The 18,396-nt window shown below is 36.2% G+C and overlaps 1 protein-coding gene across 1 annotated transcript in view; it reads right to left on the reverse strand.

Moving 5' to 3' along the window:
- Positions 1-4,566: 4,566 nt before the first annotated feature.
- The window catches only part of pwp2h (PWP2 small subunit processome component), a 79,761-nt gene continuing 65,931 nt past the window's right edge, over positions 4,567-18,396 (reverse strand). The window contains exons 16-21 of the mRNA XM_039744029.1: positions 15,815-15,923; positions 14,014-14,079; positions 12,958-13,176; positions 10,907-11,057; positions 8,860-8,934; positions 4,567-4,817 (exon numbers count right to left, since the gene is read on the reverse strand). Coding sequence (XP_039599963.1) covers positions 4,679-4,817; positions 8,860-8,934; positions 10,907-11,057; positions 12,958-13,176; positions 14,014-14,079; positions 15,815-15,923 — 759 coding nt within the window. The 3' untranslated portion in view covers positions 4,567-4,678. The remainder of the gene's footprint in view (positions 4,818-8,859; positions 8,935-10,906; positions 11,058-12,957; positions 13,177-14,013; positions 14,080-15,814; positions 15,924-18,396) is intronic.

Raw genomic sequence — 18,396 nt, forward strand, 5'->3', positions numbered from 1 at the left:
CATCCCATCCTTGTCGCCAAATTGTGTCTGCTACAAAAAAAAACACACAAGACCAGTTGCTTCTCCAAACTTGTAAAACTCTTTACTCACTCACATTTTCTTACAGTGCATATCCTCCAATTGTCACAGGAGGAAATCATCAACCAATCCCCTCTGTGTATTTTAATGACCCTCCCAACGTCACAATATCACTCCACCAAGAACTAAAATGAAGTTCATAGACAGGGCCTGACCATGATAACTTTATTTATACTGTAAAAACTGCAACTGAGTGACTATAAATCATGGGACATTATGTTCAGACTGTTCCTGGCCCTAAATAACAAGCAAAAATATGCAGATCGGATGATATTTTTTGTAATAAAAAGCAAATAACATACACATAAATATAGCTTATTTTAAAACTGTTTTGATTAAATATAGATTTGTAGTTTTCATTTTGCATTTGATAATTATGTTAGCATTTGTATAGTTTAGTAATATCTATACAGTGGGATGCAAACGTTTGGGAAACCTTGTTAATAGTCATTTTCCTGTATAAATCGTTGGTTGTTACGATAAAAAATGTCAGTTAAATATATCATATAGGAGACACACACAGTGATATTTGAGAAGTGAAATGAAGTTTATTGGATTTACAGAAAGTGTGCAATAATTGTTCAAACAAAATCAGGCAGGTGCATAAATTTGGGCACCGTTGTCATTTTATTGATTCCAAAACTTTTAGAACTAATTATTGGAACTCAGATTGGCTTGGTAAGCTCAGTGACCCCTGACCTACATACACAGGTGAATCCTATAATGAGAAAGAGTATTTAAGGGGGTCAATTGTAAGTTTCCCTCCTCCTTTAATGTTCTCTCTGAAGAGTAGCAACATGGGGGTCACAAAACAACTCTCAAATGACCTGAAGACAAAGATTGTTCACCATCATGGTTTAGGGGAAGGATACTTAAAGCTGTCACAGAGATTTAAGCTGTCTGTTTCCACAGTTAGGAACATATTGAGGAAATGGAAGACCACAGGCTCAGTTCAAGTTAAGGCTCAAGTGGCAGACCAAGAAAGATTTCGATAGACAGAAACGACGAATGGTGAGAACAGTCAGAGTCAACCCACAGACCAGCACCAAAGACCTACAACATCATCTTGCAGCAGATGGAGTCACTGTGCATCGCTCAACCATTCGCGACTTTACACAAGGAGATGCTGTATGCAGAGTGATGCAGAGGAAGCCTTTTCTCCCCCACAGCACAAACAGAGCCGCTTGAGGTATGCTCAAGCACATTTGGACAAGCCAGCTTCATTTTGGAATAAGGTGCTGTGGACTGATGAAACTAAAATTGAGTTATTTGGGCATAACAAGGGCGTTATGCATGGAGGAAAAAGAACACAGCATTCCAAGAAAACACCTGCTACCTACAGTAAAATATGGTGGTGGTTCCATCATGCTGTGGGCTGTGTGGCCAGTGCAGGGACTGGGAATCTTGTCAAAGTTGAGGGACGCATGGATTCCACTCAGTATCAGCAGATTCTGGAGACCAATGTCCAGGAATCAGTGACAAAGCTGAAGCTGCGCCGGAGCTGGATCTTTCAACAAGACAACGACCAAACACTGCTCAAAATCCACTAAGGCATTCATGCAGAGGAACAAGTACAACGCTCTGAATGACCATCTCAGTCCCCAGACCTGAATATAATTGAAAATCTGTGGTGTGAGTTAAAGAGAGCTGTCCATGCTCGGAAGCCATCAAACCTGAATGAACTAGAGATGTTTTGTAAAGAGGAATGGTCCAAAATACCTTCAACCACAATCCAGACTCTCATTGGAACCTACAGGAAGCGCTTAGAGGCTGTAATTTCTGCAAAAGGCGGATCTACTAAATATTGATTTCATTTCTTTTTTGTGGTGCCCAAATTTATGCACCTGCCTGACTTTGTTTGAACAATTATTGCACACTTTTTGTAAATCCAATAAACTTCATTTCACTTCTCAAATATCACTGTGTGTGTCTCCTATATGATATATTTAACTGACATTTTTTATCGTAACAACCAACGATTTATACAGGAAAATAATGACTATTAACAAGGTTGCCCAAACGTTTGCATCCCACTGTATTAATATGTTAAAAGGTATGTGGCCATCTGACTGTCACACTTATATGAGCTTGCTGGACATTCCATTCCAAAACCATGGACATTATACTGCATTCCATTTGAACGAGAAATTCTAAATTTCCAAGTTCCAAGTAGGACATTTTAACTAGAAAGTCCCCATAAGTTGGATTTTCTGTTTGGAAAGTCAAAAAACCCCACCAGAACCTATCACAAAATCCAAGATTGCTGCACTGTGCATCAACAGAAGTAAAAGTTGTAGTATTATACTGATTATTAGCACATCTCATTAAACCAGTCGTGCAAGCAGTACTGTCCAGTTTCTATCTGTGGACATGCTGCTACAGTGTTTGGATGTGCAAAATGCCATGTAAATGCATTGTTCTATAGTTGTCTGTATTCCAAAGCGTTTTCCAGGAGGGGTCTATATTGGTTTTCTGAGTATTTTATTGGTACACCTCCAACATGGAATGGAAATCAGCAGAAATATACAGTTAAAACACGGTTATAACAGTATCGTAAGGATTTCCACAAGATTTCAGAGTGTGTCTGTGGAAATTTGGATGAGAAAATGTGGCTTGTAATAGGCATTCCAATTCATCCCAGAGGTATTCGACAGGGTTGAGGTTTGGGCTTTGTGCAGGCCACTCGAGTTTCTTCATACCAAACTCATCAAACCATGTCTCAATGGACCTGGCTTTGTGCACAGGGGGACACAGTCATGCTGGAATAAAAAAGGGACTTACAAAAATGTATTTCTATGCATATAGCATTAACAGTACCCTTAACTGAAACTAAGGGGCCTTGCCCAAATCCTGAAAGACAGCACCAGACCACAATCCCTCCAACAAACTTTATAGCAGGCACTATATAGTCTGAAAAGTAGCTTTCTCCTGGCATCCACCAAACCCGGATTCACCCATTAGACTGTCAGATAGTAATTAATCATGCTAGACAACACATCTCCACTGCTCAAGAATCCAATGGTGGCATGCTTTAAACCACTCCAGCCCACAACTGGCATTACACATTGAAATAATAGACTTGTATGCCATGGAAACCCATTTATGAGACCCCCTTGGCTGATGTTGCTTCGCAGGCAGTTTGGAACTCTGTTACGAGCAATGAAACAGAGAATAGACTATTTTTACATGCTATGCATTTCACACTTGGTGACCCTACTTTGTGAATTTGCATGGTCTATCACTTTGTGGCTGAGCTGTTGTTGTTGAAAATGGTGTTTGTTATGGGCAATCCATGACTAGCACAGAAATCAAATAACAGTTTTACTACATGGGACCAGAACAGAAAAAATATTCTTCCCATTGACACGCCTCCAGATATCTCCACTGTTTGACATTAGCAATGAAGTCTTCCAGTAGTACCAGTAGATAGTTTTCTTTCAAGTATTGAATCTAATATCTCTAAAAAAAAAAACTTAGTTTAATACTCTGGGTAATGGGTTTGGGTATACATGCACACATGGGGACTTGTGTGGGTGTGCCTTGCGATGGATTGACGCTCTGTCTGACTGTTTCCTGTGCTGTGCTCAGTGTTGTCATTTTAGGCTATGGTCTCTGAGCTAGATTACACAGTTTGAGAAAGTCATGTATTCATCCAACCCACCATATCCTCACTACAGGGTCACGGGGGGTCTGCTGGAGCCAATCCCAGCCAACACAGGGCACAAGGCAGGAAACAAACCCAGGGCAGGGTGCCAGCCCACCGCAGGGTGCACACAAACACACACACACACACACCAAGCACACACTAGGGACAATTTAGAATCGCCAATGCACCTAACCTGCATGTCTTTGGACTGTGGGAGGAAGCCCATGCAGACATGGGCAGAACATGCAAACTCCACGCAGGGAGGACCCGGGAAGCGAACCCAGGTCTTCTTACTGCGAGGCAGCAGCACTACCACTGTGCCACCCATGTATTCAAATGCACCACATACATTTTTTCCTTTCTATTACATCACCTCACATGTATTATACAACTACTCTGTGTAGATCATATGCTAGAATACTACCTCATCTTATTCAGAGGTATAGCTTGACTGCTACTACCTCTGGATACAAAAGCCACTGTATGAACTTTCTTTTAATGTAATGTCACAGCTGCTCTCCAAGGTTAGCATGCAAAATTAGTACTCTGAACAAGTTAACTACACTGAACCCTTGAGAAAAAGGATTTAAAACCATTAAAAATGTATGCTGGAGAAACACTGACCAGCCATCTGAAAATACAGATTAATCATATATACAATTGTCAAATCTAAATAACTGTTCAAATTAATATAATTCAAGAAGCAATGCATTATTTTTTCCATTTAATGATTGCATAAAGGTATAAAAAAACTTTTTTTTTTTTTTACATTATGCCTTGAAATATACATAAAATTAATTTGTCACATAAAAAGCAATTGCCACCAGAACAATTTGGATTGGATGAGTCGCAGTAGATAAATACAATGTCTTTTAATTAATCAAGTGGTGAAAATAGATATAACCGCCTGGAGTAAGAGCATTCCAAATCAATCTCTCCCAGATGGTCTTGGTTTTACATCTCCACTGAATGATCACTGTCCATTTCCTCAGAGTTTTCATCTTCAGACATTTGGTCTTCTGCTGGTCTTTTTATACCTCTGTGTTTTGACATAGCTTCAGCATATTTAATATTATAACGACTCCAATCACAGCTGCAAAAAAAAAATGTATATACATTTATATAAAAATAAATTGCAAAAGTCTTAGATTAGATTGTAGGTAAGCAACAAGAAAGTAAAACTAAATTAAACAGAGCAGAAACAATCAAAGGCTTTGCAACTTTCTGCTTTAATGTATACATCAAATACAAATACATTTTACTGCTTTCTGTGTATTCTGTGTACAAACTAAACACATGCAGTATGAAACAATCATTTATTTCTGCAAGCAAAAAAAAGGATACATTTGTAATGAAAAAATTAATTTTCACTGTCCTAACCATCAACAGCTTTAAACTTTAGAAATTGCTAAAAATCTAAAATTGTCAGTATTAAAATATTTTTTTTATTAGAATTTAGAATGATTTCACTATTCAATACAATAAATGTGTTGTTAGATACTACCCTAAGTGAGCTCAACTAAAGTATAAACTGCATTTTTTTTTAAATCAAAACTTAATTTTGCTTTTTAATTTCCTCTACTTTACAAGGAATGTAATCTAACTCTTTATTAATTTAGAAAGCAGTTCCACAATCATAAATTTGGTTAGGTTCTTTGCTAATCGAGTGAAACATCAGTGCATGTTGAGTTCATGCATTAATTTTCCAAAATAGTTTATTCCAATTTCCAATGAAAAGCTGAAGAGCTAAACATCAGCGATGTTTAAAAAATGTTGTTGTGTTCTAAACACTACTGACTTAGCTTATTTTTTAATATTTACTTTGGCTTGAGCAGCATCAGTAAATCTTATTTGATAAATCATCCCCTTGACTGCAATTTTAAACACATAGAAATACACACTTCATTCACTGTCATCTTAATTGGTAACCTGCACATTTAAAAACATTCCTATAAGTACTAAGTAGGAAAGCTAAGAAAACTAATAGACACCAGTCACACTGTGATTCCCCTCTTCATGACAGTAAGATATTAAAAATGTCAATCTCTGTCCTTTAAGCAATAATGTTTTAAATTAGTCTAAAGTTAAAACATTTTTCTACATGAACAAATGATACATATAACGCACATTGGTAAAGCTTTTGTACCTTTTGCAAATTACTACAAGGTTTATATTGAATAAAGTGGTCATTTTATTTGACATTCATTGCATGCAGTCTGCACCCACTGCCTTATCCAGCACTGGTACCATAACAAAAACAACTGAGCAGGTTTCTGGTAAAACAATTTAGAATGTATTAATTTATATATTTTGAAAACTCTTTAAAACTTTCAACTGAAACTGTTTCTTTACTATTCTGTATTAAACTGTTAATATTATTACTATTTTAACTCTTCATAACTCCAAAACTACCCTTGAAGTCCAGACCTCAACCCAACTGAAATGTTGTGGCATGAGCAAAAGAGGGGAGTTTACACAATGTATCCCAGAAATATCACTGAACTGAAACTGCTTTGTAAGGAGGAACAGTATATAAATCATCCTAACAGTGGCATAAGTCTGACAAGCAGCTTTTAAGAAACATCTGGTTGGAAGTTATTGCTACAAAAACAGCAAATACACATAGGAGTTCACATACTTTTTCCAGCTTGACTATGAATGTTTATACCTTTGACAAGAAGTAATCCAATTGTTTGTGTGTTACTAGTTTATGCAGACTGTGTTTATATATTATTGTTAGTAGTTATGAGTAATTAGTGGAGAAATCCAGATAATTCCAAAGGGTTCTCTAATCTTTTCAAGCAATTGTTTTGCAAGAAAATGTAAATATACTAATAGGATACAATATATACCAACAGTTAAAATTTATTAGTAACTAGCAAAATACCTGTGTGTGTAGTGTGTTAAAGAAGTTATGAAAAAGAGAAGGAAACATTTTAAAAATAACGTAACATGATTGTCAATGTAATTGTTTTGTCACTGCTATGAGTGTTGCTGTCATATATATATGTCATATGGCCAAGCTACAGTATGCACTGAGCTTACTCTTGAGAATGCAACGTATAGTTGTCCAGGAGAAAAGCAATGTTGCCTCAAATCAATGGCAACCTTTTGTAGGGTCTGTCCCTGAGACTTATTAATTGTCATTGCAAAGCAGAGCCTTACTGGAAATTGGAGGCATTTGAATTGAAATGGGAGATCAGAGGGTATAACAGTGATGCGAGGAATACATTCAGAGTGTGGCACTCTGCTGTTTTTTTTGTGTAGTTGCCTCCACACAGCTTCTCCGCTGCTTTATAAACGAACGCCATATGAGGCTGTCGTTTCTCCTTGCTTCGCGGTTCTGTACTGTTTTATTGTTCGTTTATTACGATTGTTATAGTTATTGTGTAGCTATTTGAGACTTACTTTACTGTTCAAGTACCCATTTCCTTTATTTAATCCGCGGCTTGTACGCTATTTTTTGTTCATTTATTACGATTATAGATATTTATTGATTCCCTTCTTTAGCTGACTGCCTGCTCATATAAGGCGCTCCGCTGGTTTTTTGTGAAGCAGACTTTACACAGCTTCTCCGCTGTTTTATAAACGAACGACATATAAGGCCATCCTTTATACTTGCTTCGCCAAGGAAGCTGCCTTTTTATTTAATCCATGGGTTCTCCGCTGTTTTATTGTTCATTTATTACGATTGTTACAGTTCTCTTTATGTAGCATGTTGTCAGTTCAGCACTCTGGTTGTAATATGACGAAGATGCGCAAGCTCACTCTTGAGAATGCAACGTATAGTTGTCCAGGAGAAAAGCAATCTTGCCTGAAATCAATGGCAACCTTTTGTAGGATCTGTCCCTGAGACTTATTACTTGTCATCGCGAAGCAGAGCCTTACTGGAAATTGGAAGCATTTGAATTGAAATGGGAGATCAGAGGGTATAACGGGGATTCGAGGAATACTTTGAGTGTGGAGAAACTCTAGAGACAGCATGTGTATTAACTTGTGGATTTTTCTGTGAGTATTTGGTGGCAGCGTGACGAAGTTGCTTCCGCAAGAAAGCGTTACCTGTGGAGCTCAGCTCGGAGCATATTCTTTTCCTACCTTGTCAATTGTGTAATGCGTTTTTTGAACAGGTTTAATGCATGGAAGTGATCACTCGTACTGCGTTCAGTCAGTTTACGTGAGCTGCTCTCTTGTGTGATGTTGCGATGTCCACGGCTTTATTTAATGTTAGCTAAGACCCGGCACTTAAAAGTTTCTCGCTACAGCAATTTTAACTCTGTTACAAAGAGCTCTTTGGAGCTCTTCCTTGTTTTCTACGTACTGCTTTCACAGTCAGTTCACGTGATTACATGAGAGGAGTGATGATGTGACACGCAACTCCGCCCCCACGGCCATCGAGCTGAAGTCCATTACAGTATATGGAGAAAAATAGGTTCCAGTTATGACCATTACGCATAGAATTTCGAAATGAAACCTGCCTTGACTTTTTAAAGTAAGCTGTAAGGAATGAGCCTGCCAAATTTCAGCCTTCTACCTTCACGGGAAGTTGGAGAATTAGTGATGAGTGAGTGAGGGCTTTGCCTTTTATTAGTATAGATTGTTACAATTTTCATAATTACAATGGAAGCTGTATTACATTTCTATACTACTCTATAAGATCATCTTCACAGGGAGCAGAGAATGACCGCAAGAAAAAAAAAGTTTCCTCTAGAGGTGGAAGAAAATATGAACTGCACTGTTGTTCTCCTTGCTATATCAGTAAATCTCCTTATTCACACTAACTGTATACTAAAACCCAAGACTGTTTAGGTAATCTGTACAATTAGCAAGTTAGCTTCAGGAGTTTTTGTTTAAGAAAGCCATTCACTGATGATGTCTAAAGGCAATAAATAAATAAACTGAATGTAATTTTTCCCATTAAATTTATCAATAAGGATGTACAGTCCCACCAAACATTTGCGTCAAAAAGGTGTAACTAGCAAACTGAAATTAAAGTGAATGTAATTACTGTTCGAAGTTATATGGCACAATATATTACCAATATAAATTATGAGAAACAAGAGATCAACTTATCTGGCAGTTTAAAAAGACTGCAAGAGACAAAGTTCTGTTGTTGCAATTGTGGAATTTATACTTACAGCTTTGAGAGGTTGTCAAAATGAAGATGAATGCTCTTTTGTAGAGAATTAAACATCGGTAACAGTGAGCCAGCCCTTAAGGATTAAAAAAAAAAAAAAAATATTACTATGATGTATCTGGAAATAAATCCCTCTGATTCTTTGTTTACTCAACCTTCATATATGTGTTATTATATCTACTTCTTGGCAAGATACATTTGTATATCAAAACATGTGCAATTTTACAGCACACACTAGCCCTATGAAGCCTTAATGAATGCTATTGTTTTTATATGAATACTAAATAAAAGGAAAATACTCGCCTTCTGCTCTCCACCACATTCCTCCCTTAAATTATTTTTTTTCCAGGTTTAATTACAAAAGATACATTACAGACCAGTAAACATACAGTACTTTATTTCTGATCATGTTAGATTAATTCAGGACAACAATGATACATTTGTATAGGCAAAAAACATGTTAAGTCAGACCTGGCTGTTCTAATGCATGTTGCATGGCTACAAATGGGATACACATCTGGTAATGATAATAATAATTCTTTACATTTATATACGTAGTGCTTTTCTCACTATTCAAAACACTCTCCATGCAGGGAGTACCCAGGAAGTGAACCAACAATCTCAAATCTCATCTGAAAAGATTGTATTTCTGTGTCCACATAGCTCTGAAAATATCAAACTTGGTTCACATTAAAGCAAACAATCAAATTTGAGTCACTTCAGCCTGGTAATGTGAAGGTAGCCTTTGCCTAACCTGAAAAAACTATGCCTTCTCATATCTCCAGACAGAAAAAAACACCTCACTATAAAACAGATGACTTTCAAAGTGCCTGAAAAAAACAGGTCAATAACCCAAGTAAGAAAACTCTCATCTATGAAAAAAATACCTTCACTAATATATATGTTTTGGGTTGTCATGCTTTATAGGCCATAGGTAATCGCTAGTGGCTATAACAAAATTCCTTGGGTGAAAATGACAATACTTAGGATTAGTATACAGAGTTGAAAATGAACTTGCATGAAGATTGATCATGTTGAAATTGAATTATTTTACATTTCAATATGGAATGTACTCATCAACAGAAGTTAACAATGAATTACAAATTAAAAAAAAAAATAAATCAGAGGACAGTATTGGACAACAGACAAATCATTGATGGCATTACTGCTTAAATGGGCCAAAGATATGTAAGGACTATAGGGGACTGCATGCAACAGTTTTAGATTCCACCAAAAATAAAAACCTCCCAAGTTTTACCTCTTCATCTACCTGGTAAAAAATCTTCAACTGGACACTTTAAGTGTAGATGTGATTCCACTAAATTGCATTAAAGTTCATTGAAAAGCTAAAAAAAACTCTAAAACCACTTTCTGCAAGCATACTGTTTTTAAAACACATTTTTGTCTCCATCATCATCCAAGTTGATTTTACACCATTATAAATGTAATAAAACATCAATACAGCTTATAAGGGCTATTTTAGAATATTCTTAAGATTCTAGAAATCACCAGGTCCCACGTCTTACTCAACAATAAAATACATATACTGTGTATTTATATGCACTCACACACACACACACACACACAATATATATACACATACATACACATTCACACATAATGCTTACTGAATAATCAAGTAATTTGATCAGAGAACACTAATGAAAAGTATACAATTCTGTAGTTGTCTGTATCACTGAGTACATTTTTCATGTTTGTGCTTAAGTACAATTGATAAAACCCAAGAATATGTTGTGGTTTGGAATAATGTTTTCTCAATGCATTTTGACTGATATATCAAAAACCACAATTAAGAGAAAATCTTACATTTCTGGATAAATTCTTACTTGTTTACATTTCTCAAGGAAATAATTAATTAATTTCAACTTTTAGATATCTGAAAATTTTATACGGTCAAATTCTGACCTTGAACGAAGTATTTAAAAAAACTGAATGGAAATGAATTATTTACCTGTTATATAATCATAGTGATGGTATAAAGGCTTTGATACCCAAACACAGTTTCTGCTAGTTAATGTATCACTCACCTCCCTTTAAGTTTTTGACCATGTTGTGTAAGAAGCCTCTGTGCCCAAGTAAGGTAGAACTGAAGATGGCGAGATGTTTCTAAAGATGTAGCCACAAAATCTAAAAGCTTCTCTACATATAGCTCTGGCAGAGTTACACAAATGGCATCAACTTAAAAAAAAAAACAACAGATTAATCTTAAAAATGAAAAAATAAATTAATAGACAAATAAATTGAAGTTTAAATGAAGTGCAACACCGATATACTTGATAAAATATGCAAACTTGGACGTAGTTATTTTTTGATGCCTCTTTTCTAGAAATTAACACCCTCCTCAGGACAAGATTCTGCACTATACCCACAGCTGTCTGTGTCCAGTTAGATGCCAGCTGACCAGGATGAAGCTAATTAAACAAATGGTCCAAAAGTAAGAATGCTGTACTTTGTGAATGTCAAAAGCTTTTTAAACTTGTACATATTTGTGAACATGCAATTCATTAATTGTAGAACTTGCTCTGCAAGAATGGCAACATGACTGAGGAAATATTTTATTTTCTACAACCAATCTCAGATGGTACAAGCATGATCCTCTTTGATGTGGCAGCAGTTCTAATTACCATGGAAAGAAACAAATTAATTAAGGGATATTCTTTGTTTGCTAATATGTGAGTAAGCAAGTGTCCCAAACTGAATACATCAACCACTGAAGACAAGTTAAGGAAATTCTTACTGCCTATGCTTTAATTCAAGTAAACTCTTAAAGCAATATATGACAAAAATAAGCATGAGCAAAATAAGAAAACATAAAAAACAGCAGATAGTCCTGCATATTTATTTTTCCACCAACATTTTAAAGACTAATGTTCTGCTTTTTTGACACGGTTATAATTTGTAATCAAACAAGAAGAATAAAACAAACCAAACTATTGGAACTGTACTGGATTCATGTCACAAACAAAGGTTCAATTTAAACCTAAGGCAAATACATATGAAACATAAGAAGGATGTCTTTACTGTCTATATCAGAAAAAGTAGTCTGCAACACTTAATATCATACTACACAAATATTCAAACACCAGATAATCAATAAATTAAATGGTAGATAACTCTTTATAAATGCATGATCAAGTGCATGGCATTCTGTAAGCCAATGGAAGACATGATAAAATGTAAGAATCTAGTAGATGCAAAGTCCTTAATAAATGCTAAATAACTCTACAGTCTGTTGAGTGGAATAAAAGGTATTCCTGTGTCATATTAATGGACAGAGATAAATCTGCTTCTTTCTCTGATTTTCCAATTTTGAAGTCATGTACATCTTTACAGAAGGAGTCTATATGCTATTTTGGCCTCTTTCCTATTTGTCCATGACTGAAATATTTCATACACAGATTATTTTCCTAAGTTCACTCATGTTGCCCACTGAAATCAGAAATCATTATTTGCCTTGACATTAGAAAAGAGAAAAAACATATATAACCTATTGTATTACAGTACTTTTCTTGCACTGACAAGAAATAGCAGTATTTGTTTGTTTGTTTTTTTTTAAATTTTAAGGGAGTAGAGCAACACAGGAATTCTGGGTATCAAATATTTGCTATACGTTGCATGTGTGCTATCCAGACAAATTGCATTGGGAGGGATTCTGTCCTTAAAACTTAAGGCTGAGTAAGCCTTTATGAAAGAGGGGCACGTCAGTAGCTATAGTGCTGCTTAAAGCATTCTAATCATTCAAGTAAAAACCATTGTAAGCAAAGGATGCTCTATACACAGGAAAACGTTTTCTCTTGTGTTGCCATCATTATGATAAGGTCACTGAATGTGCACATATTTGTATGACTTATAGTTAGGCCACCCATAAACCCCTAATAGTTTTGGAGGCACACATATAACCAGCAACTGAATAGCCCCACTGCTAGAGAAGTAAAAGAGCACTGTGAAAGGATAATGTCCTCCATTTGCAAAATCTAAAGTGGTAGTCATATATATGGTATTCAATTATATGTCTTAGCTTATAAAATAAATGAAGTACAAAACCAATAAACAAGAAGAAAAATGTTTTAGCTCTTACTTTGACTATAAGGTACAGTTTCCATCACTTCTTGAATAAGCTTTTTTTCATTCAAGCGAAAAGCTAAGATGATAGCAGATATATATTTACACTGTTGGAGCATTTGTCGTACACTTGTTGGCGTTACATCAAGATCTAGGTCAAAGGGGTCGAAGACCAGTTCACTATCCAAAGAATAAAGCAGTAGGCCTTCAGTAGTAGTAGCAGCCCAGCTACGGCCTGTAAGTAAAAGATCAGGTCAAAAAGCCAAATGGAGGTAGTTATAAATGGTGTAAAACCTAAAGAAACAGCAATACATAAAACCTAAGGATTCCATAAAAAGTAGGCTAAACATAATTCAAAATAATTACTCACACTAGACAATTCAGACTAAGCAAGCTCAAAAACATCTGAGATATGCCATTAAGATATTACATTAAACACTTTCTTTAATATACATTGTTGTGATTACTTTTGTTACAATAAAATTTTAAAAATTTCGTACAGTGTGCATCCCGCATATTTAAAAACCATATTCATATTAATCATGAATCCATTATAACTACATAAACGTTTTATACAAATTTTGTGCATAAAACTAATTTATTATTAATCTTTACTAAATATTACAGACAAATAAAACAGATCACCCATCCTGTGAAACAAAAACTACACACATCATCATATCACTAGTAACGGCTAACACTATGGAATATGACAAAACCTGTAAGAATTGTTAAGAAAAATGAGCTGGTTGCAGACACAATTAATAAAGATTAAGTCCAGGCTCAACCATCAAAAATGTCCTAACAGATTTACAAACGTGAAAGATACCTCTAATATTCACAACTTAGCTAAACCTAAAACACATATTTCATCACTCTTTCAAAAACATTCTGTTAAATATGGTAAGTGGAAGAGGAAAATGAATTAAAAAGGTGCAAAAAAAGTAACTCAATGGATTGATGTCAGCATGAGCAAATTAATATAACAAATTGATGTGAAGAAATAATAAATTTACAGCTTGACAAAAAAAAAATACGTTATCCACATTAATAAAGTAATTAAATAAATTACCTGTAGGGGAAAAGTGAAGAGATGTAACACGTATCTCTGGCTTGAAATGACGTGAACTCATGTCCCCTAAACAGAATTAATATAATGGTTTACATACTGATTTGCAGATGCTAAATGCACCAATACAAATACATTTACTCATTTTCATAATTGTCTTATGTAATCAATAAAATAATATCAAAATCTTCATATAATTTGCTTTGAAATACAAACCGGATTCCAAAAAAGTTGGGACACTAAAAAAATTGTGAATAAAAACTGAATGCAATGATGTGGAGATGGCAAATGTCAATATTTTATTTGTAATAGAACGTAGATCATAGATCAAACGTTTAATCCGAGTAAATGTATCATTTTAAAGGAAAAATATGTTGATTCAAAATTTCACGGTGTCAACAAATCCTTGAAAAGTTGGGACAAATAGCAATAAGAGGCTGGAAAAAGTACATTTGAGCATAACGAAGAGCTGGAAGACCAATAAACACTAATTAGGTCAATTGGCAACATGATTGGGTATAAAAAGAGCTTCTCAGAGTGGCAGTGTCTCTCAGAAGCCAAGATGGGTAGAGGATCACCTATTCCCACAATGTTGCGCAGAAAGATAGTGGAGCAAAATCAGAAAGGTGTTACCCAGCGAAAAATTGCAAAGACTTTGCATCTATCATCATCAACTGTGCATAACTACACATCTGAAGATTCAGAGAATCTGGAACAATCTCTGTGCGTAAGGGTCAAGGCCGTAAAACCATAACGACACTTCACCACAAACAAGAATGGTACTGTAAAGGAAATCACAGAATGGGCTCAGGAATACTTCCAGAAACCATTGTCAGTGAACACAATCCACCGTGCCATCCGCCGTTGCCAGCTGAAACTCTACAATGCAAAGAAGAAGCCTTTTCTAAGCAAGATCCACAAGCTCAGACGTTGTCACTGGGCCATGGATCATTTAAAATGGAGTGTGGCAAAATGGAAGACTGTTCTGTGGTCAGACGAGTCACGATTCGAAGTTCTTTTGGAAATCTGGGACGCCATGTCATCCGGACCAAAGAGGACAAGGACAACCCAAGTTGTTATTAACGCTCAGTTCAGAAGCCTGCATCTCTGATGGTATGGGGTTGCATGAGTGCGTGAGGCATGGGCAGCTTGCATGTCTGGAAAGGCACCATCAATGCAGAAAAATATATTCAGGTTCTAGAACAACATATGCTCCCATCAAGACGTCATCTCTTTCAGGGAAGACCCTGCATTTTTCAACAAGATAATGCCAGACCACATTCTGCATCAAGCACAACATCATGGCTGCATAGGAGAAGGATCCGGGTACTGAAATGGCCAGTCTGCAGTCCAGATCTTTCACCTATAGAGAACATTAGGCGCATCATAAAGAGGAAGGTGCGACAAAGAAGGCCCAAGACAACTGAACAGTTAGAGGCCTGTATTAGACAAGAATGGGAGAGCATTCCTATTTCTAAACTTGAGAAACTGGTCTCCTCGGTCCCCAGACGTCTGTTGAGTGTTGTAAGAAGAAGGGGAGATGCCACACAGTGGTGAAAATGGCCTTGTCCCAACTTTTTTGGGATTTGTTGACACCATGAAATTCTGAATCAACATATTTTTCCCTTAAAATGATACATTTTCTCAGTTTAAACTTTTGTTCCGTGATTTATGTTCTATTCTGAATAAAATATTAGAAGTTGGCACCTCCATATCATTGCATTCAGTTTTTATTCACAATTTGTATAGTGTCCCAACTTTTTTGGAATCTGGTCTTTACTAATACATTCTCAAAACAGCATACCCTTTTTCACACCAGGGAGAGGAATTGCTACTCCATCACCATCTCCAGTTCCATCATCAATCAAAGCAAGACTTCCAAATTCTGTCATCTTTCTACGATCCAGGTACTCCTGTAATTCAAATGGAAAGAAAGGAACATGTCTTTGTTTAGTGTCACATAAATGGTATCTTCAAACAAACTGAACAAACTAACGAGAATGAATGAGAGTTGAAAATGCTAAATGTATAACTTGTAAAGAATTTAACAACAAATAGTACTGCACTACCACTGTGTTTCGGTTAACAGTGAATATTTTAAAGGTATAGTTTACCCAAAACTCAAAATTTCCTGAATGTTTTCCATTCCAATTTGAGAAATGTTTAAAAGGGAGATATCTGTAATTTATAACTGAAACTCTCAATATTTAGCAAGCTAGCTCCCATGACTAAATCAATAGTGTGTTATAATCTGCAAAATCTGGCAGTGATCAAGGGCCTCATGTATATCACGGTGTGTAGAATTCACACTGAAACGTCGCATTTGGACAAAGCTAGAAATATGTGTACGTGCAAAAAAATTCAAATGCATAAAACTGCACGTAAGAAAAGTTCCACACACTTTTCCTTTATAATTCCAAATCAACGTGAATTTTAATGCACATGTACGTGCCTACAGTCCCATCCCGACACCTCCCTGAATTTCACATATTTGAATATGTACATGGAAAAAAGAATTTCAGTGAATGCAAGGTAGAGACAAGGAAAAAAGTACTACTTGTTGGCTTAAGCAGTGGTATAGGCAACAAAGGGAAATTGATGGAGTGACACAGTGTGGCAAAGACACTTGAAAGTTTAAGTTCAGAAAGTTGCAAAGTGGCCGAAATAAAAAAAGAAATGGTCAGATATCAAAGTTGACATGAAAAGGCAAGTCACAGCCCACTGTCTATTTATTCTGTTTCTGACAATATTACAAAAGCTGACCCCCATGCCAAGGGTGGACTCACAAGCAGTGATGGCACTGCTGTGCCTAGCACATCTGGCTCTGGCTGAACACATACCTCTGCCTTGGAAACTGCTGGGCGGCCATCTAGCTGTGTGCTGATGGACGCTGTTCTGGAGTCACAAAATGCAAAATTGGATGCTATAAGTGATGTGGCCAATGAACTAAGGAATATAAGGAATGTACTATGTGATATTGACCACACATTAAAAGAATTGGTTAAAAACTGAATTCCTGCATCTGATTACCAGTTTTTACATTTTGCGAATTACACTCAAATGAAACTATAATGCTATCCGATTTGGCTGATAATTTTGTGGGTCAGGGTCAGTTTCATTATACCTCATCTGTTCAGTTATGGGCAAGCCACAATCGTGTGCCAAATTATGCAGCACGTTACATGCTTGCACAATGCAACACAATTTCTATGGACTATAGAGCAGCACATTAATAGAGTGGAAATGCTTTCTATTTACTAAACAAATTAATTCTCTGAAGGCACCTTTACAGTGCAGCGTTGGCACCAAGCACCACAACTGATAGATTCTCTGTTCTTTGCATTGCTTGTTGAGGTAACTCACTGTCCTTAAAAGAAATGCTTGCTTTTTGCCACACTAGTTTAAAAAACACCCACGATTGTGCAGAGTTGCTGCTTTCATAGGCTCTCCTGCTATAGTTGATGTAACGCCAGCTCATTCTTTTGGTGATTTATCCCTTGCTGGTGTAACTTGTCCAGCGCTGTTGCAATAACAATGTGCGTGCAGTTGACAGCTCTGATTACATTTGGTAAAACAGACGTTGCTGCGAATTTCCCTTTAATGCTTGCCAGTTCAACTGCAGTGTAAGGAAATCTTATATATCTCGATGACAAGCAGATAATACCATCCCATACAGCGAACATGTTGCGACTCAGTGATAATTGTGAAATAATCAGTAAGCAAGTTTACAATGAAAAATTCCTATGGGTAAAATCCTGAGGGTGGACAGAACTTGGAAAGGAGCAGGTAGGACACGATTCCTCAAAGTCTGTCTTTGTAAAGCCGGTGCCAATTCAGCACAATTGAAATTGACTTAGAAGCCAGTCATCATCATCTATAAATACACGCTCTGTTCTAATTCTTCCATTTGCGATGTCTTCTAACAACGCTAAAGAAACTATGGTAGTTGGAATAGTTTGGCCATTCTGTGCACAATTATATTGTTACAGAATAATTACAATCAAGTGAATGAAAGTTGTAAATGATATACAGTGGGATGCAAAACTTTGGGCAACCTTGTTAATAGTCATTATTTTCCTGTATAAATCATTGGTTGTTACGATACAAAATGTCAGTTAAATATATCATATAGAAGACACACACAGTGATATTTGAGAAGTGAAATGAAGTTTATTGGATTTACAGAAAGTGTGCAATAATTGTTCAAACAAAATCAGGCAGGTGCATAAATTTGGGCACCGTTGTCATTTTATTGATTCCAAAACTTTTAGAACTAATTATTGGAACTCAAATTGGCTTGGTAAGCTCAGTGACCCCTGACCTACATACACAGGTGAATCCTATAATGAGAAAGAGTATTTAAGGTGGTCAATTGTAAGTTTCCCT

Source organism: Polypterus senegalus, chromosome 2 (genome assembly GCF_016835505.1).
Source record: "Polypterus senegalus isolate Bchr_013 chromosome 2, ASM1683550v1, whole genome shotgun sequence".
Classification (NCBI taxonomy): domain Eukaryota; kingdom Metazoa; phylum Chordata; class Cladistia; order Polypteriformes; family Polypteridae; genus Polypterus; species Polypterus senegalus.